Source organism: Oncorhynchus mykiss, chromosome 4, assembly GCF_057628025.1.
Source record: "Oncorhynchus mykiss isolate SJ-2025 chromosome 4, ASM5762802v1, whole genome shotgun sequence".
NCBI lineage: Eukaryota > Metazoa > Chordata > Actinopteri > Salmoniformes > Salmonidae > Oncorhynchus > Oncorhynchus mykiss.
The window spans coordinates 9,973,540-9,994,999 of record NC_143025.1 but is presented as its reverse complement, the minus strand read 5'-3'; the positions used below and the strand labels follow the sequence as shown (position 1 = coordinate 9,994,999).

Sequence of the window (21,460 nt, the reverse complement as noted above, 5' to 3'; positions counted from 1 at the left end):
AAATACAATAATTTGTGTGTTATTAGTTTCAGCACACTGTCTATTGTTGTGAGTTAGATGAAGATCAGATCAAATTTTATGACCAATTTATGCAGAAATCCAGGTAATTCCAAAGGGTTCACATACTTTTTCTTGCCACTGTATGAAGTTATCTCAGATTGCAAGTTAACTGGCTAGTTGTGGCATGTTAGCTAGCTATTCCCAGTCAGATTGCAAGTTAACTGGCTAGTTGTGACACGTTAGCTAGCTATCCCCAGTCAGATTGCATCTGCATGCTTGTTGCGTTCTCCCTGGTGCGTGCGTTCGTTCGTGAGCTGACTGCTCATTCTAAATAGTATAATCTAATCCGTGTCAGCGTGAAGCTGCGTTCATTCTAAATAGTATAATCTAATCCGTGTCGGCGTGAAGCTGCGTTCATTCTAAATAGTATAATCTAATCCGTGTCAGCGTGAAGCTGCGTTCATTCTAAATAGTATAATCTAATCCGTGTCAGCGTGAAGCTGCGTTCATTCTAAATACTATAATCTAATCCGTGTCAGCGTGAAGCTGCGTTCATTCTAAATAGTATAATCTAATCCGTGTCGGCGTGAAGCTGCGTTCATTCTAAATAGTATAATCTAATCCGTGTCAGCGTGAAGCTGCGTTCATTCTAAATAGTATAATCTAATCCGTGTCAGCGTGAAGCTGCGTTCATTCTAAATAGTATAATCTAATCCGTGTCAGCGTGAAGCTGCGTTCATTCTAAATACTATAATCTAATCCGTGTCAGCGTGAAGCTGCGTTCATTCTAAATAGTATAATCTAATCCGTGTCAGCGTGAAGCTGCGTTCATTCTAAATAGTATAATCTAATCCGTGTCGGCGTGAAGCTGCGTTCATTCTAAATAGTATAATCTAATCCGTGTCGGCGTGAAGCTGCGTTCATTCTAAATACTATAATCTAATCCGTGTCGGCGTGAAGCTGCGTTCATTCTAAATAGTATAATCTAATCCGTGTCGGCGTGAAGCTGCGTTCATTCTAAATACTATAATCTAATCCGTGTCGGCGTGAAGCTGCGTTCATTCTAAATAGTATAATCTAATCCGTGTCGGCGTGAAGCTGCGTTCATTCTAAATACTATAATCTAATCCGTGTCGGCGTGAAGCTGCGTTCATTCTAAATAGTATAATCTAATCCGTGTCAGCGTGAAGCTGCGTTCATTCTAAATAGTATAATCTAATCCGTGTCAGCGTGAAGCTGCGTTCATTCTAAATAGTATCATCTAATCCGTGCCAGCGTGAAGCTGCGTTCATTCTAAATAGTATAATCTAATCCGTGTCGGCGTGAAGCTGCGTTCATTCTAAATAGTATAATCTAATCCGTGTCGGCGTGAAGCTGCGTTCATTCTAAATAGTATAATCTAATCCGTGTCGGCGTGAAGCTGCGCTCATTCTAAATAGTATAATCTAATCCGTGTCGGCGTGAAGCTGCGTTCATTCTAAATAGTATAATCTAATCCGTGTCGGCGTGAAGCTGCGTTCATTCTAAATAGTATAATCTAATCCGTGTCGGCGTGAAGCTGCGTTCATTCTAAATAGTATAATCTAATCCGTGTCGGCGTGAAGCTGCGCTCATTCTAAATAGTATAATCTAATCCGTGTCGGCGTGAAGCTGCGCTCATTCTAAATACTATAATCTAATCCGTGTCGGCGTGAAGCTGCGTTCATTCTAAATAGTATAATCTAATCCGTGTCGGCGTGAAGCTGCGTTCATTCGGTTTTTGACACGCAGAAGTAAAATGGGTGTGTTTATGCTGCTGTTCAAATGCACAGATCACTTTATATGTCTTCACAAAAAAAACTCCCGGTAGTTTGAAAGCTTGGCATCATATTTTATTCATGCTGCTTTGTTGATGACTCCAACCACCTCACTCCCCTAGTATTCAACCAATCAGTGGCTGTCATTGGGCCTGTTATCAGTGAGTCGGATAGTGCGTGCCTTTTCTGAGAGCTCCGTTGATGATCCCACCCTAATCATAAACATTGGTGGAATCAAGGACTTTCTACAGGACACTGTCACAAAGGTTACTGTCTCAAAGGTTAAAAGCCTTTATTGGGTTCGTCACACTTTGGGTGGTGGAGGTGACCCTCTGCCAGACAGACAGTGGGTCGGTCGATGCCATCTTGGATTTAATTAATCATAGGTGTCGGAGGAGGACGTCGTAGGCATCGGCAGAAGTAGTGCCTTTTTAATGAAGGCTGAATCTTACAAAAATTGATATGGTGAGGTAAAGGGATGAATGAAGCACAGCAAGGATTGGAAGATTGGAGACTAGAAACAAAGATGGAGCATTGTGCGCGCAGGCATTAGGACAGACGCGCAGGCATTAGGGCAGGCAGGCAAACACGCAGGCATTAGGGCAGGCACACAGGCATTTGGACAGACAGGCACACAGGCATTAGGACAGGCACACAGGCATTAGGACAGGCACACAGGCATTAGGACAGGCGAACAGGCATTAGGACAGGCGCACAGGCATTAGGACAGGCAGGCAGGTAAACAAGCAGACTTTGGAACAGGCTGACACGCAGGCTTTAGGACAGGCTGACACGCAGGCTATAGGACAGGCTGACACACAGGCTATAGGACAGGCTGACGGGCAGGCTATAGGACAGGCTGACGGGCAGGCTATAGGACAGGCTGACGGGCAGGCTATAGGGCAGGCTATAGGGCAGGCTTTAGGACAGGCTGACGGGCAGGCTATAGGACAGGCTGACGGGCAGGCTATAGGGCAGGCTGATGGGCAGACTATAGGGCAGGCTTTAGGACAGGCTGACGGGCAGATTATAGGACAGGCTGACGGTCGGACTATAGGACAGGCTGACGGGCAGGCTATAGGGCAGGCTGATGGGCAGACTATAGGACAGGCTGACGGGCAGATTATAGGACAGGCTGACGGTCGGACTATAGGACAGGCTGACGGGCAGGCTATAGGGCAGGCTGATGGGCAGACTATAGGACAGGTTATAGGACAGGCTGACGGGCAGATTATAGGACAGGCTGACGGTCGGACTATAGGACAGGCTGACGGGCAGGCTATAGGGCAGGCTGATGGGCAGACTATAGGACAGGTTATAGGACAGGCTGACGGGCAGATTATAGGACAGGCTGACGGTCGGACTATAGGACAGGTTGACGGGCAGGCTATAGGGCAGGCTGATGGGCAGACTATAGGACAGGTTATAGGACAGGCTGACGGGCAGATTATAGGACAGGCTGACGGTCGGACTATAGGACAGGCTGACGGGCAGGCTATAGGGCAGGCTGATGGGCAGACTATAGGACAGGTTATAGGACAGGCTGACGGGCAGATTATAGGACAGGCTGACGGTCGGACTATAGGACAGGCTGACGGGCAGGCTATAGGGCAGGCTGATGGGCAGACTATAGGACAGGTTATAGGACAGGCTGACGGGCAGATTATAGAACAGGCTGACGGTCGGACTATAGGACAGGCTGACGGGCAGGCTATAGGGCAGGCTGATGGGCAGACTATAGGACAGGTTATAGGACAGGCTGACGGGCAGATTATAGGACAGGCTGACGGTCGGACTATAGGACAGGCTGACGGGCAGGCTATAGGGCAGGCTGATGGGCAGACTATAGGACAGGTTAGAGGACAGGCTGACGGGCAGATTATAGGACAGGCTGACGGTCGGACTATAGGACAGGCTGACGGTCGGACTATAGGACAGGCTGACGGTCGGGCTATAGGGCAGGCTGATGGGCAGACTATAGGACAGGTTATAGGACAGGCTGACGGGCAGATTATAGGACAGGCTGACGGTCGGACTATAGGACAGGCTGACGGGCAGGCTATAGGGCAGGCTGATGGGCAGACTATAGGACAGGTTATAGGACAGGCTGACGGGCAGATTATAGGACAGGCTGACGGTCGGACTATAGGACAGGATGACGGGCAGGCTATAGGACAGGCTGACGGTCGGACTATAGGACAGGCTGACGGGCAGGCTATAGGACAGGCTGACGGTCGGACTATAGGGCAGGCTATAGGACAGGCTGACGGTCGGACTATAGGACAGGCTGACGGGCAGGCTATAGGACAGGCTGACGGTCGGACTATAGGACAGGCTGACGGGCAGGCTATAGGACAGGCTTTAGGACAGGCTGACGGGCAGGCTATAGGGCAGGCTATAGGGCAGGCTTTAGGACAGGCTGACGGCAGGCTTTAGGACAGGCTGACGGGCAGGCTTTAGGACAGGCTGACGGGCAGACTATAGGACAGGTTATAGGACAGGCTGACGGTCGGACTATAGGACAGGCTGACGGGCAGGCTATAGGGCAGGCTGACGGGCAGACTATAGGACAGGCTGACGGGCAGATTATAGGACAGGCTGACGGTCGGACTATAGGACAGGCTGACGGGTGGAACTAATACTTTAAAGGGGCAATCTGCAGTTGCGACATATTTTATATAAATTTTTTTAACTTTTTAAATGAATGATTGAAGGGTATTGGGGCGGCAGGGTAGCCTAGTGGTTAGAGCGTTGGACTAGTATCCGGAAGGTTGCAAGTTCAAATCCCCGAGCTGACAAGGTAGGAGGACAGGCTGTTCTGCCCCTGAACAGGCAGTTAACCCACTGTTCCTAGGCCGTCATTGAAAATAAGAATTTGTTCTTAACTGACTTGCCTGGTTAAATAAAGGTTCAAATAAAAATAGAATATAACAGTAATATCTACCAGATTTGAAAGTCAACCATCATCACTAGTTGTTCAACCATCATCACTAGTTGTTCAACCATCAACACTAGGTGTTAAACCATCAACACTAGGTGTTAAACCATCAACACTAGGTGTTCAACCATCAACACTAGGTGTTAAACCATCATACATTAGCCATCAATTAATGAAGGAAACTGAAGAGGCCGGCCTTCCAGTACCACTATTCTCCTCAACCCACCAGTTCTATCTCCCCCAGTCACTCAAGGCCTGATAGCCTTACTGCTGTGTTTCTTTTGAGCGCGGTGGTGTTGAGTGTCTTCACACTGTCGTTGTAGCTATGTATTTATGAGTTTATCTCCCGTCCTCGGCTGTCCGAGATGAGCTTCCACTTGGTTTAGTGCGGCCTGTCCGTGTCAACGCCGTAGAGGAGAGTGATGAGTTATGTTTGGGTAGCAGTACTAGTGTAGGCCTCTGCACCCAATACTTTTCTCTACCCTGTCCACCCCTGGCCCTCTTTCAACCTCCCTGAAAGGAGGGCAGGCTATTCTGGGGACCGGGGTTACCCATGGTCACATGTTATGTGTGACAAAGTTGAGATATGTGTGGGCAGGATCTGTCTAAAAGTAGCATGTGGTTTTAGCTAGCGTGCTAGCATTCTATAGCATATCATGAAAGGAGTTGGTTTTGTTTCAAATCAGATAAAATTTTAATTTGTCACATGCTTATTAACAAAAGGTGTAGACTAACAGAGAAATGCTTACTTACTGGGCCCTTCCCAACAATACAGAGAGGATGGGGAAAAAGAAAAGTGAAGTAATATAAAGTAACACAAGGAATAAATACACAAATGTTTTGTATACTGAGTGTATTTAGCAGACTTATGGCTTGGGGGTAGAAGCTGTTTAGGATCCTGTTGGTATCACTTATGAGATGAAGGTCAGGAGGTCAGAGACCTGGCAGTGTTGTGCCAGGACAACAACCTCTCCCTCAATGTCAGCAACACAAAAGGAGCTGATCGTGGAAACGGAGGGCCCAACACACCGTCATCCACGTTGACAGAACAGTCTATGACTTGGGCGGCTGGAGTCTTTGACCGTTTTAGGGCCTTCCTCTGACACCGCCTGGTTTAGAGATCCTGGAAGGCAGGGAGCTTGGCCCAGTGATGTACTGGGCCGTACGCACTACCCTCTGTAGCTCCTTGCGGTTTGGATGCCAAGGAGTTGCCATACACAACTAGAGGTCGACCGATTATGATTTTTCAACGCCGATACCGATACCGATTATTGGAGGACAAAAAAGCTGATACCGATTAATCGCCCGATTTATTTTAAAATAAATGTACATATATTTATTTATATATATATATATATATATATATATATATATATATATATATATATATATCATACACACACACACACACACACACACACATTTTTGTAATAATGACAATTGCAACAATATTCAATGAACACTTTTATTTTAACTTAATATAATACATAAATACATACACACACACAGCTCTGAAGTGACAATGATACTGAAGAGTCTGCTTAGGAGACACTCAACTGTTTGAATAAAAATAGAGTTTAAGTTACCTGTGATGAATGTTGAAAACAAGAACTGTAATTTCTAAATGCAGGAAATCCTATTTTAATAATGGGCATGGTAAGAATTGACGACCAAAGTGCGAGTCATAATTCCCATGACACCTAGGACAAGGTAACTCTGATCAATATTGGCTAAATATAATGTAGAGTGGATTTATGAAAATATGTTGACAAACGTTACCTTATCCTAGTGAGATGTACACGGGTGTCAAAACGCAGAGGTGGTTTAAACACGAAACAGACCTTATCTGAAGTAGATCAAGACATTCTCTATGGAAGACATGAACAGAGGCGGTTTAAGCCTGCACGAAACACATACCTTAGTTCGCAAAGAGCCAGGTGGCCCAAACTGTTGCATATACCCTGACTCTGCGTGCAATGAAAGCAAGAGATATGACACAATTTCACTTGGTTAATATTGCCTGCTAACCTGGATTTCTTTTAGCTAAATATGCAGGTTTAAAAATATATACTTTGTATTGATTTTAAGAAAGGCATTGATGTTTATGGTACACATTGAAGCAACGACAGTCATTGATTGATTGTTTTTTATAAGATAAGTTTAATTCTAGCTAGCAACTTACCTTGGCTTACTGTATTCGCGTAACAGGCAGGCTCCTCGTGGAGTGCAATGTAATCAGGTGGTTAGAGCGTTGGACTAGTTAACTGCAAGGTTGCAAGATTGGATCCCCCGAGCTGACAAGGTTAAAAATCTGTCGTTCTGCCTTGTTCCTCGGCCGTCATTGAAAATAAGAATGTGTTCTTAACTGACTTGCCTAGCTAAATAAAGGTGTAAAAAATGTTTTTTTAAATGGGCGCCCAAAAATACAGATTTCCGATTGTTATGAAAACTTGAAATCGGCCATTCCGATTAATCGGTCGACCTCTAATACCAAGCGGTGATACAGACAGTCAAGATGCTCTCAATGGTGGAGCTGTAGAACCTTTTGAGGATCTGAGTGCCCATGCCAAATCTTTTGAGTCTCTTGAGGGGGAAGAGGTGTTGTCATGCCCTCTTCAGGACTGGGTTGGTGTCTGTGGACCATGATCTATTTCCTTAGTGATCGACCTGCTCTACTACAGCCCTGTCGACGTGGATGAGGGTGTGATCTCAATACCAGGCGGTGTCAGAGGAAGGCCCTAAAACGGTCAAAAACTCCAGCCACCCAAGTCATAGACTGTTCTGTCAACGTGGATGAGGGTGTGTTCGGCCCTACGTTTCCACGATCTGCTCCTTTTGTGTTGCTGACATTGAGGGAGAGGTTGTTGTCCTGGCACAACACTGCCAGGTCTCTGACATCCTTCCTTCAGGCTGTCTCATCGTCGGCGGCATTCTTAGTGATGGTGTTGGAGTTCTGCGCAGTCATGGGTGAACAGGGAGTACAGGAGGGGTGTGAGAACACACCCCTGGGGGGGCCCTCGTGTTGAGGGTCAGTGTGGTGGATGTGTTGCCTACCCTCGGCCCATCAGGAAGTCCAGGAGCCAGTTGCAGAGGGAGGTGTTTATCCCAGGGTCCTTAGCTTAGTGATGAGCTTGGAGGGCACTATGGTCTTGAACGCTGAGCTGTAGTCAATGAGCAGCATTCTGTCGTAGGTGTTCCTTTTGTCCAGGTATTATGGTATTAGTACACAAGGGGTCGCCAAAAACACAAAAAAGACCATTGGGCATCTGTTACCAGATGCCCAATTTTGTCAACAAAATTAGCACAAGTAATAGTGAATTTCTATGGAGGTTGCGAGATAAATATGCCAATGAGCAGAAACGAAAATAAACTAATTGTAAAAAAACAGGCAATCCAGCGCATACATTTATGCATGTTTAAGTAGAAGCTACTGAATGTAATTTTTGGTAAGTTTGGATATTTTACAAGCGAATCTGAACGAGAGACATTGTGCAAATGAACAAAGTTTTGACGCATGCTTGTCTCCCTCTGTCTGGAGGGAGAAGGGGCGGGAGGAGATGACTGGGAAGAGGTTGTGAACAATGCTGAATGGGTGTAGACAATGAGCTCTCCAGTAGGTACCAAAACATTCCTCAACTCTAGTGTGTGATATACCATTTTCTAGCTCTGAGTCTCTACTTTTATCCAATGTAAAAAATTAAAATTTCAAATTTTGCTACATAAGACTGACTCGTGCCTGTCGGTCCCATATGATGGCCCGTCAATTTTTTTATTCAGTAAATTACTTTGATAACCAGCAAGTTAAACTTAGGGGTCGCGTTAACAGAGATTTCTTTATTTTTCACGCAGGAAAAAACAAAGCGCTTAAGAAATCTCTTGCTGTGTTTTGTAAGCGGAGAGCTACAATGCTTATTGTAATTTCTGTTCACCATCAGTGATTCGGATAATGACTGTAACTCCTTATTTAGAATTTCAGTGAGCTCACTGGCTTTGGGTGCTGACATATAGAGTGTACATAATCATTCTAGCTTTGTGTAAGACCAGTGGCAAATCATTTGTAAAATAGAGAAGAGTAATGGCCCAAGGGAACTGCCCTGAGGGACACCGCACTGTGCATATGTGACATGTTCAATCATAATCAGTCGGAAGTTGCGATGGCTAATTTGCATATCAATTATGTGTTTGTCCATTGAGATACTATGTGATTTCGGCTAGAAAATAAAGATGGACTAACTTTAACAAACGACTGTATATCACAGGACAAAAAAGAAGGACCGTTTTAGTTATGCTCTTCACGGCATGTGGCCATAGCAACTCCAAACAGTGGTACGACGCCCAGTAGATGAGTAGAGCTGAGTTAGAGAGATGAGGCAGCATTATTAGACAGCATGCGGACTTCTTCACAGGCGCTGAACTCAGTCTCTCAGGGTTGGTCTGTTTCTCAGTTTTTCTTTCTGTGTTGTCCTCTGTAGGTGTTGCCTGGTGGTGAGACTGGAGGGACCTTTGTGAACCAGTCATCTCATTGTCCTCAGCTTAGAGCGATGCCACTTTGCAGAATGAGACTCTTCTCCTGACACAGGGAGGGTACTCCTCCCCCCAACCTTAGCAACCCGGACTCTCTACCTACCTACCTCACCCCTGACCCCCATTACCTCACCCCTGACTAACCCATAAACCCTCCCCTCTAATTACTACCTCAACACTCTCCTCTATGTAAACCTGCTGCTCTTAAACCGCTCTGTCCCCACCCTCCGGAGTATTACATTACATTCAATACATCAACAGGGGGAATTTAAAAAGCATTGTCAGTGCCTACTGTCCATTTTGTGCCCAGAGTGTATCCTCAGTAGGGTGCTCTAAGCCTGTGTACTGGCACGTGACGATGCTGCTGAACTTCGAGTGACGTCCCCACTCTGTGATGTCAGAGGCTAGAGGAGAGGGGCGGGACCAGAGTGGGAATCTCTCGTTTGTGGTTGGCTGTGTCGATGAAGACCACCGAGGCTCAGAAGAAGGAGGAAGAATAAAGAACGAGGGAGAGATGCGAAAAGGAGAGGAGGAGGACGATGACAAGGATGATGACTCGGTGTGTACGTGGAAGCAGAAAAAAAAGACTAGTCTTTACTTGCTTCCTTGCTTCCTCACCTCCTTCTCGAACCGCATTTGAGGGGAAGAATCCAAGATCCCGTTCCTTGGACCTTCTCCTCCAAATGCATTTTGAAAAGGAGGAGAGATGACAGAACAGGAAAAAAAATTGCCTTTGCCTTCACAAGTAATCTTATAACACATCATGTACATTAAATTTCAAACAGTGATCTTTAACCCCCCCCCCCCTGGTTCCCCCAGCCTCCAGAGAGGCAGATCGTGGTAGGCATCTGCTCCATGATGAAGAAGTCCAAGTCCAAGCCCATGACCCAGATCATGGAAAGGCTGTGTAAGTTTGAGTACATCACGGTGGTCATCTTCCCCGAGGAGGTCATCCTCAGCCAGCCCGTGGACAAATGGCCCCTGTGTGACTGCCTCGTCTCCTTCCACTCCAAAGGTACAAACCAGCGTACGTACGTGCACCCACCGTACACTATTAAGTGCATCAGGTACTGGTTTTCTCGCATGCACATTGCGCAGCTACAGATGAATACTGAATATGCATGCCTGTAGTATACATGCGTACACAATCTCTACATTAAGCATGCACAAAGGAAGGAAATACCGAATGTGCACACACACACACACACACACACACACATTCCAGTCTTGCCAGTGTGTAGCCGTAGTATACGTCTGGCCTGGTCTTAGAACAGAGTTCAGAAAAATTAAATCTACATGGAAATGTATTTAGCCTGTATACAGACCCATGGAACAATAATGTCATGTATTTAGCCTGTATACAGACCCATGGAACAATAATGTCATGTATTTAGCCTGTATACAGACCCATGGAACAATAATGTCATGTATTTAGCCTGTATACAGACCCCTGGAACAATAATGTCATGGTTAAGACATGTGTTTCCTGTATTTATTTACATGGTTGTGTTTATGTATGTGTTGGGGTGGATGTGTAGGTTTCCCATTGGACAAAGCGGTAGAGTACGCCAAACTCAGAAACCCGCTTCTCATCAATGACCTGAACATGCAGTACTACATACAAGACAGGTATGATGGGAAACACTCAGTCATTCCTAGCCTGTTCATACTTTTTGTAAAAGTCTACTGACTCGTTCCATTATATAAACGTTGTATTCTGTCCCCTCAGGAGGGAGGTGTATCGTATCTTGCAGGAGGAGGGCGTTGATCTTCCTCGTTACGCTGTGTTAACCCGAGACCCAGACAGACCTGAAGGTAAGTGTTAAAATGCATCTTGTTTCTTGTGACAGACTGGTACTATTAAATCAATTAGCTAGTTAGCTAGCATGCACCCAATATTTGGTTCTGGGTGCCAAGATTACAAGTGTAGCCACTTGCACTGCTGAATGTGGCCTTTTTCCAGAGCGTGATTGGTTAGAATGCTTCAGGAGGGTGGTTCAATGTGCTCGAGTCTCAGTATGAGCTAGATCAGGAGGAAGTGCTGCAGCTAAGGAAGCACAGCCACTTCCTTTTACATATGCATTTTCTGTAGACCTCAAGTTCCGCCTAGCCTAATGGAGATGAAGGCTGTTACCGTATCGCCAACCCCTACCCAGTCGGGCATAATTCAAGTGTGCTTCGAGGCCCTTTCTCTGATTGGCTGGGTGGCTTTTCATTCTAGAGTGTAACCTGGTGGAGGGGGAGGATCATGTGGAGGTGAACGGGGAGGTGTTCCCCAAGCCCTTTGTGGAGAAGCCTGTGAGTGCTGAGGACCATAACGTTTATGTCTACTACCCCACCTCAGCTGGAGGAGGCAGCCAGAGACTCTTCCGCAAGGTACTGGGGGACGGTCGGACGCTGTATTGGATAGGAACTGCTGTTGGAATTATAGTGGATGGGTGGAGTTTTTTTGGAGCCATGCTGTACAGAATGGGTTGAAACTCAACTGTACACACTTAGTACTCAAACCAAACTTTCAACCACTTATTTAGATATTTTAGTTGCACTTTATTAGATTTTGTTTTCTTCTTGAAAGAATCAAACAAATGGAATAGTCCCAAAAGTGCAACCGCTCTGTCGATACAATTTGAACTCAGGTCTGATTGTCTCCTCTCTCCTGTAGATAGGGAGCCGCAGCAGTGTGTACTCCCCAGAGAGCTGTGTGAGGAAGACTGGCTCCTACATATACGAGGAGTTCATGCCAACGGACGGCACTGATGTCAAGGTATCATCTTAAGTGTGTGTTGGTGTGTGAGCCTGGTTGCAGTCAGTCATTTGTTTGATCGGCTGTATGGGGTGTGTGTCTTGTTGATGTTTAGGTTAATCGATTGGTGTACTATATACAGTGACCTTTGAATTGTTCCCACATTTTGTTGCGTTACGTCCTTATTCTAAAATTGATTAAATCGTTTTTTCCTCATCAATCTACTCACAATACCCCATAATGACAAAGCAAAAATTTGTTTTTAGTTTTTTTTGTGCTAATTTATAAAAAAAAATAAAAGAGGATATATTTGCATAAGTATTCAGACCCTTTAATCAGTACTTTGTTGAAGCATCTTTGGCAGTGATTACAGCCTCAAGTCTTCTTGGGTATGACGCTATAAGCTTGGCACACCTGTATTTGGGGAGTTTCTCCGTACATTTTTTAAATACTGCATCAGGTGTACACTGTGGGGACTAGAGCTGTGAATTTTCAGCGACTTTACGATATGATATTATCACCATACCAAGGTGCCGATACGATATGTATTGGGATTTAGGAACGGTGATTTAATAAAAACAACTAAACATATTGCTCACCTTATGTCTGCTGCAGAGGGACACGATAGATGCCACGGGAAAACAAAAAGTATAGATCAGTCATGGAAATTAACATGCAGGTACACCCAACTAGTGCAAAAATAATATTGTCAAAACGATACGATATATCATCACCAAAATAATGTCCCCATATGTCACTGTATTGTGACACTACAGTGGGCCCTGATTATGATATGATGTCAGGTGTACACAGTGGGCCCTGACTATGATATGATGTCAGGTGAACACAGTGGGCCCTGACTATGATATGATGTAAGGTGAACACAGTGGGCCCTGACTATGATATGATGTCAGGTGTACACAGTGGGCCCTGACTATGATATGATGTCAGGTGTACACAGTGGGCCCTGACTATGATATGATGTCAGGTGTACACAGTGGGCCCTGACTATGATATGATGTCAGGTGAACACAGTGGGCCCTGACTATGTGTCTATGATATGATGTCAGGTGTACACAGTGGGCCCTGACTATGATATGATGTCAGGTGTACACAGTGGGCCCTGACTATGTGTCTATGATATGATGTCAGGTGTACACAGTGGGCCCTGACTATGATATGATGTCAGGTGTACACAGTGGGCCCTGACTATGTGACTATGATATGAAGTCAGGTGAACACAGTGGGCCCTGACTATGATATGATGTCAGGTGTACACAGTGGGCCCTGACTATGTGTCTATGATATGATGTCAGGTGTACACAGTGGGCCCTGACTATGTGTCTATGATATGATGTCAGGTGTACACAGTGGGCCCTGACTATGACATGATGTCAGGTGTACACAGTGGGCCCTGACTATGTGACTATGATATGAAGTCAGGTGAACACAGTGGGCCCTGACTATGATATGATGTCAGGTGAACACAGTGGGCCCTGACTATGATATGATGTCAGGTGTACACAGTGGGCCCTGACTATGTGTCTATGATATGATGTCAGGTGAACACAGTGGGCCCTGACTATGATATGATGTCAGGTGAACACAGTGGGCCCTGACTATGATATGATGTCAGGTGTACACAGTGGGCCCTGACTATGATATGATGTCAGGTGAACACAGTGGGCCCTGACTATGATATGATGTCAGGTGAACACAGTGGGCCCTGACTATGATATGATGTCAGGTGTACACAGTGGGCCCTGACTATGATATGATGTCAGGTGTACACAGTGGGCCCTGACTATGTGTCTATGATATGATGTCTGGTGTACACAGTGGGCCCTGACTATGTGTCTATGATATGATGTCAGGTGTACACAGTGGGCCCTGACTATGTGTCTATGATATGATGTCAGGTGTACACATTGGGCCCTGACTATGTGTCTATGATATGATGTCAGGTGAACACAGTGGGCCCTGACTATGATATGATGTCAGGTGTACACAGTGGGCCCTGACTATGTGTCTATGATATGATGTCAGGTGAACACAGTGGGCCCTGACTATGATATGATGTCAGGTGAACACAGTGGGCCCTGACTATGTGTCTATGATATGATGTCAGGTGAACACAGTGGGCCCTGACTATGATATGATGTCAGGTGTACACAGTGGGCCCTGACTATGCCCATGCTGAGGCCAGGAAGTCCCCAGCCCTGGACGGTAAGGTGGAGAGGGACAGCGAGGGGAAAGAGATCCGCTACCCTGTCATGCTCTCCGCCATGGAGAAACTGGTGGCCCGCAAGGTCTGCCTGGCCTTCAAGGTGAGGCTTTTCAACCAATCAGACCACTCGCTGTTTGTGTGAGTGTCATCTCACCCGATCAATCTGAAGCCATCTTAAACTCGCGGTGCATCCCAATAGTCTGAAGAGGCTTCCTCTCTTCAACCTCGTCTTATCTCCTTCATCTGCAAGAGCTGCGTTTGGTAAAAGCTTCTGTTGTGTTTTTTCAGGTAAGTGCTGATGAATGAAGGGGAGGAACCCTCTTTAGACTACTGGGATGCACTCCACTTGATTGGCTACATTCAGTTTCAATGTCTGACTTGCGACACTCTCTATCTATCCCAGCAAACTGTGTGTGGCTTCGACCTCTTGAGAGCAAACGGCCACTCCTTCGTCTGTGACGTCAACGGCTTCAGCTTCGTGAAGAACTCCATGAAGTACTACGACGACTGTGCCAAGGTCTTGGGGTAGGTGAGGCAGGCTGTCATGCTGAAGGTTCAACTAGCGCTCATCCTTACATCTTCGTTCCTTTACTTTAGTAAAGTTTTACAGGGACAGTGTGCACTTGAATCAAATACCCTCTCTATGTAAGTGCCAGTTTTAGCCAGCCGCCTAATTTCCAACTGCAGTCCCTGGTTTAGCCCTCTGATTTCCACGTTGCTACCCAGGGGACAGCTGGGTAACTAGTCATATTGTACGTTGACACCCAGGGGACAGCTGGGTAACTAGAGCCATACTGTACGTTGACACCCAGGGGACAGCTGGGTAACTAGTCATACTGTACGTTGACACCCAGGGGTCAGCTGGGTAAATAGAGCATACTGTACGTTGACACCCAGGGTTCAGCTGGGTAACTAGAGCCATACTGTACGTTGACACCCAGGGGTCAGCTGGGTAACTAGAGCCATACTGTACATTGACAAAGTAAAAGTGTATTTTTATTCACAACTCATTCCTTGAACTAGCTAGAATCCAAACTCTGCTATAACTCACACTATTAGTTGTTTCCCCCCCCCCCACACAGGAACATGGTGATGCGAGAGCTGGCCCCTCAGTTCCACATCCCCTGGTCCATCCCCCTGGAGGCTGAGGACATACCCATAGTCCCCACCACCTCAGGAACCATGTGAGTACCCCTCTCCTCTTTCTCTCCTCCTCTTCCTTTTTTTTCAATTTCTCCTGTCATCCTTCTGCTTCTTTCTCCTCTTCTTCCTGTCCCCCCCCTCTTCCTTGCTCATCTCTTCTAGAGACAGTCTGAGGTAGTTTAGTGAACCTCTCTCGAGACTTGAAAACTTGTTAGCTCCCACAGCTAACGTCTAGGCTTCATCTCATTGGACTGAACACAGTCCTGAGTCACATAAATGACCTAGTTTGATACCCGGTGTATATGACTGATTTACATGTCCATTAGCCTATTGGTTTTCCAGCCCTCAGCCTATTGAGATTCTCAATAACAAAGGATGAGTACAGTAAACAACTCCATAATGTCACCTATCCCACAGGATGGAGCTGCGCTGTGTCATCGCCATCATCCGCCACGGAGACCGCACCCCCAAACAGAAGATGAAGATGGAAGTCCGACACCCTCTGTGAGTCTATCTCTACCCCCTCTAAATCTATATACCTCAAATACCCCCTTTAAATCTATATACCTCAAATACCCCCTCTGTGAGTCTAGATACCTCAAATACCCCCTCTGTGAGTCTAGATACCTCAAATACCCCCTCTGTGAGTCTAGATACCTCAAATACCCCCTCTGTGAGTCTAGATACCTAAAATACCCCCTCTGTGAGTCTAGATACCTCATAGCCTCTCTGTGAGTCTAGATACCTAAAATACCCCCTCTGTGAGTCTAGATACCTCAAACAGCCTCTCTCCCCATTCACAGTGGGCAAAATTTTACACACTGACAAAATGAATGACTTCATTTTCTGTTCGTCCATATAACAAATACAACTTGTAATTCACCTTCCCCAGTCCTGTTGCATTTCAGTGTTAAATCTGTTGTTTTTAGATTCTTTGCGCTGTTTGAAAAGTATGGAGGCTACAAGTCAGGGAAACTGAAGTTGAAGAAACCCAAACAGCTACAGGTCAGTCCAAGTATATCTTCTTTTCCCATAACACAGAAACCCTCTGTTGAGCGGAAGCCTATTTGTGGTGTTGGGGAAGCTACTCTGAAAATATAGTTCACCAAGCTACCAATGACTTCACACTGGAAGAAGTTAAGCTACATTAAAGCTAGCCTTAAGAAAAATATAGTTTGTTTACTTAAGTTACTTTGAAAAAGTAGTTCACTACATCCAAACTAAAGTACTTTGTGAAAAATTATCATATGGAAATCTGAATAGTGTGAATTAGGCAAGTCTAATGTCGAAAAATAAAGTTAATTATTGCCCATATGTGACCGACCGGCTTGATTCAATCTTATGTAGCAAAATTTGAAATTGTGTTTTTTACATTGGATAAAAGTAGAGACTCAGAGCTAGACAATGGTATATCATACACTACAGTTGAGGAACAATAGGAAAGTAATTCTGCTTTGAAAGTTGATAAACTTGTAACCTCACATTTGAGAAAATGGCCCTTGAATGTTTTGGTACCTACTGGAGAGCTCTTTGTCTAAAGGCTGGCTTATACTATGGGTGTGTTGGTACATTCAATCTGGAGCGCTCTTGGTGTCTGTAAACTCAGAGCGTTGTCAGATTGTCTGTTCGTAATTTCAGAGAGTTTCGCTCGTGGAGCGTTCAGAGCGCACACTGGATGCTATGGCCGAGGAGTAGGGTATCCGAGCATTCTGACCTAACAACAGAAGTCAGGCACCCAAGCTAACGTTGGCTAGCTTGCTAGCTACTTCCAGATACAAATGAAAGTACAGCTCACTCTGACCATTTTACTCGGCCTAGCAGAGTTGGTTAGGCTTTTTTTTAAATGTTATCCAGAGCGTTGATGACTGCAACTGTGCTGCTAGCAAAAATTCTAATTAAGCTTTTTTTTGCCAACATTTACTGACACCGGCCATATTCAACGGGTGTTGAGCGTTCATAAATTTGTCAGTTATTCTGCGCTTTGGCACACTCAGACGAGAGGGCTCCGAAATCAGAGTAGTGACATCATGAACTTTCTATTGAAATGGTTACTTGCATAGTGGAGACTTTTTGTTTAGACATGTAGCTAGCTAGCTGAACAATTAACCATAATCCCAACTCATAACGGTACTACCCTGCATTAATCTGCAGGTAGCTAACCAACCAGGTTCAATGTTAGCTAGCTTAAATTAGGCTATTACTAGTAATGCAAATGGCTCTGAGAGAGGATAAATATTACTACACAGATCATACACGTAACGTTAGCTAGCTAGCTAACAATACACTAACTTTAAATGAAAACGACTTTCTGCCAAAATTAGAAATGTGTAATATCTGAAAATATAGCTAGCTAGACTCTCTTACCCATATACATGGATGGACACTTCTCCTGCTCTGTCACCGATGCCATGGTTGCCCTTTAGTTTGAAGATGTAATCCGGAGACAGGTTATACAACAGCCTTCTGTGTTCTCTTTTCGACTCCGTCTGCGTATTTGCAATAAAACGCCAGGATGTTCTCCATCTCCTTAGCTATCATACTCTAATTCCACTGATTTCAAAACTCGGTCCTCTAGAAAGTGGAGAGCAACACTTATGTAGTTCTACTACGTGATATCTTTATAAAAAGCTGCATTAGAAAGGATTACCTACATATACTGACCAGCTCATATTATAGACAGAAGTGTGCTACATGGCAGACCAATCCGAACTCATCTCTCGGCATGTCCAGCCGACTCTTTATCTCAGCCAATCATGGCTAGTGGGAAGGTTGCTGACTTTTTCCGTGGCTAAAACAACTAGGCTTGATATTTTATCAATTTTATTAGTATTTACAGATTGCATGGTAAAACAATAGTGTGTAGTTCCAGTAGTTAGCTGCACCGCTACATGGTAAACAGTAGTGTTTAGTTCCAGTAGTTAGCTAAACTGCAACGTTTTAGACTGATCCAATGAACCATTGCTTTTCTGTTCAAAATATTGTATCAAGTCTGCCCAAATGTGCCTAATTGGTTTATTGATACATTTTCAAGTTCATAACAGTGCACTCTCCTCAAACAATAGCATGGAATTATTTCACTGTAATAGCTACCGTAATTTCCGGACTATAAGCCGCTACTTTTTTCCCACGCTTTGAACCTCGCGGTTTATACAATGACGCGGCTAATTTATGGATTTTCCCGCTTTCACAAGATTCATGCAGCTCAAAAACTGAGCACCGTCACATAATGTGACGTAAATCGAGCGCGCTCAAACTTCCCATCATTCTGATTACGGTAGTCATTTTGTCACCCTCATCATGGCAAAGACACGGAGAAATGCATATGATGCAGCTTTCAAGTTGAAGGCGATCGATCTGGCTGTTGGAAAAGGAAATAGAGCTGCTGACAGCGTGGAGCATTGTCAACAAAATCCACTATCATCAACGGGTTTCGAAAGGCTGGACTGCTGCGTGTTGAAGAGGGCAGCGATCCAACATCGGATGAAGCAATTCTGAGGCTATTCAACTCCGACACCGAAGGAGATGACTTCAGTGGTTTCAGTGCACAGGAGGAGGAAGATACAATGACTTCCTTGGTAGGCTACTGTTTAATTTTTGTTACAAGCCGTGTTTCGTTTAAAGGCTGTGTAAAGTTCATTTGTTTCAATGTACCGGTAGGCACCTGCGGCTTATAGACATGTGCGGCTTATTTATGTACAAAATACATATTTTTTAATAATTCAGTGGGTGCGGTTTATATTCAGGTGTGCTTAATAGTCCAGAAATTACGGTACTGTAAATAGGACAGTGCAGTTAGATTAGCAAGAATTTAAGCTTTCTGCCCGTATCAGATATGTCCTGGGAAATGTTCTTGTTACTTAAAACCTCATGCTAATCACATTAGCGCACGTTAGCTCAACCGTCCCGTGAGGTGGGGGTGGTGGTCACCGATCCTGTAGAGGTTAAGCACTTTGTGACAAATGTCAGTTCGATTGACTGTTGTGTGTGTGTTTTGTGTAGGAAGTGCTGGACATTGCCCGGCTCCTACTGGCTGAGTTGGGGCAGCACACAGACTGTGAGATCGAGGAGAAGAAGGGTAAACTGGAGCAGCTCAAGACGGTCCTAGAGATGTGAGAGACGCTTATGGGCACGCTACACACACTCACACCAGGGTTGACCATTCACGTGACCAGTATTGCGATACTCAGAAATATTTCGGCAAGGAATCAAAACATGAAGTAGACTTAATTTCTTATGGAAAACAGTCCTAATGTTGACGAGGAACAAAGTCTGCTTTGTTTTTATTTCGTTGCCATGGCAAATCTGGTATCCTAGTACACACGTCACGCTCTAATCTGTCCATCATTTTATCCATGCATCAAGTAGTGATCTGCTCTTCTGTATGTGATCCTTGGTGTAGAAACCTCCTCTGTGTCATCGCTGTGTCTGTAGTCCAGTGTAGAAACCTCCTCTGTGTCATCGCTGTGTCTGTAGTCCAGTGTAGAAATCTCCTCTGTGTCATTGCTGTGTCTGTAGTCCAGTGTAGAAACCTCCTCTGTGTCATTGCTGTGTCTGTAGTCCAGTGTAGAAACCTCCTCTGTGTCATCGCTGTGTCTGTAGTCCAGTGTAGAAACCTCCTCTGTGTCATTGCTGTGTCTGTAGTCCAGTGTAGAAACCTCCTCTGTGTCATTGCTGTGTCTGTAGTCCAGTGTAGAAATCTCCTCTGTGTCATTGCTGTGTCTGTAGTCCAGTGTAGAAACCTCCTCTGTGTCATTGCTGTGTCTGTAGTCCAGTGTAGAAACCTCCTCTGTGTCATTGCTGTGTCTGTAGTCCAGTGTAGAAACCTCCTCTGTGTCATCGCTGTGTCTGTAGTCCAGTGTAGAAACCTCCTCTGTGTCATTGCTGTGTCTGTAGTCCAGTGCTCCACACATATTGAATTAGCCTCGTCCCTGTATTCCTGAAACACACCATAGCCTAGCAGCTTTCACTTTGTGGACAATCCCCATCCTCCTTGTGTCTCTAATTCTCTTTTCCTCCCTCCCTCCTTTCTCTCTCTCTCTCCTCCTCTTTCCAAAGGGAGTCCAGCTTGAATGACACTCGGTATACCCCCCCACACTCCCTACGGTTCACTCCTCACCCCTCCCACGGTTCACTCCCCCCCCACCCCTCCCCCAGTTCACTCCTCCCCCTCCCCCGGTTCACTCCTCCTCGCTCTGTAACCACCACTGCCATTAACCTCCATTCATAACGAGGGATTTTATACTGACCATTAGAATCAGGGACCGCTAGCCACATCCATGTGTGTGTGCGTTTTTGAACGAGTGCTGTGTTTGTCTGCGATGCATGTCGTTCTGAAAGTTGCCCTCTAATCTCACTACACCTTCGTCCTCTCACTCTTCTCATTCTCTGTGTACTGTATGTAGTCTTCCTGGTTAAACTGGTTGATAATGGTATGGGATTGCATATTAACCACAATTCAATGCAAATGGCACCTCTTTGACAATAATCAAGGATCAAACAGACAGGTCCATGATCTGTGAGGGTTATTGATCTGTGAGGGTTATTGATCTGTGAGGGTTATTGATCTGGAAGAGTGCGGGAACGGGGAATCCAGGATCGGTTGTGAAACACAAACTGTATCGCCTATCAAACCCATTTTTACGGGGCTGTCATGTGTTCGTTCTGTACGTTGTCAAACCAGATGCTTGTCCCAAGGACACTCTCTTTTCTATTAGAGGAAGGTATGTTTTACATTAGTGACGGATATGCTAAAGTATTATAATTGCCGGAGCATTGAACAGCAGTAGGTAGCCTATCACTGTCATATCAATGTATCTCAAACCACAGGGGATGTAGAGCTAGGTGGGAGGGGTGTTATGCACTTTTACCAAGTGCATGCTGGTGTGGCACATAAGGGATTACCAGTAACACAGTGACCTCAGGCTACCAAAGGTCGAACACAACCACCCAAAACATGTTTCCAGAAACCAGGCAGCTAGTTTAGCCTAGCACTTGCTAGCTAGCGTTTGAAGCTGGTCGAAGACCTCTGAACTATGGTTCTGAAAATAAATGTTGTGTCAGTTCCATTTAAAAATGGCCAATTCCATCCA

At 45.2% G+C, this 21,460-nt stretch overlaps 1 protein-coding gene across 10 annotated transcripts in view; it reads left to right on the top strand.

The window, feature by feature from the left end:
• Nucleotides 1-21,460, top strand: part of LOC110522722 (inositol hexakisphosphate and diphosphoinositol-pentakisphosphate kinase 1) — an 88,630-nt gene that overhangs the window by 7,938 nt on the left and 59,232 nt on the right. For 3 of the 10 annotated variants that reach the window (XM_090231084.1, XM_090231081.1, XM_090231077.1), the window contains exons 2-13: nucleotides 9,207-9,817; nucleotides 10,078-10,273; nucleotides 10,797-10,887; nucleotides 10,988-11,073; nucleotides 11,480-11,634; nucleotides 11,921-12,022; nucleotides 14,167-14,328; nucleotides 14,632-14,753; nucleotides 15,311-15,412; nucleotides 15,789-15,875; nucleotides 16,301-16,376; nucleotides 19,371-19,480. In XM_090231084.1, coding sequence (XP_090087210.1) covers nucleotides 9,653-9,817; nucleotides 10,078-10,273; nucleotides 10,797-10,887; nucleotides 10,988-11,073; nucleotides 11,480-11,634; nucleotides 11,921-12,022; nucleotides 14,167-14,328; nucleotides 14,632-14,753; nucleotides 15,311-15,412; nucleotides 15,789-15,875; nucleotides 16,301-16,376; nucleotides 19,371-19,480 — 1,454 coding nt within the window. In that variant the 5' untranslated portion in view covers nucleotides 9,207-9,652. Of the gene's footprint in view, nucleotides 1-9,206; nucleotides 9,818-10,077; nucleotides 10,286-10,796; nucleotides 10,888-10,987; nucleotides 11,074-11,479; nucleotides 11,635-11,920; nucleotides 12,023-14,166; nucleotides 14,329-14,631; nucleotides 14,754-15,310; nucleotides 15,413-15,788; nucleotides 15,876-16,300; nucleotides 16,377-19,370; nucleotides 19,481-20,426; nucleotides 20,451-21,460 lie in introns of all 10 variants that reach the window. The other 7 variants (XM_090231083.1, XM_090231080.1, XM_090231076.1 and 4 more) reach the window with 3 other exon arrangements.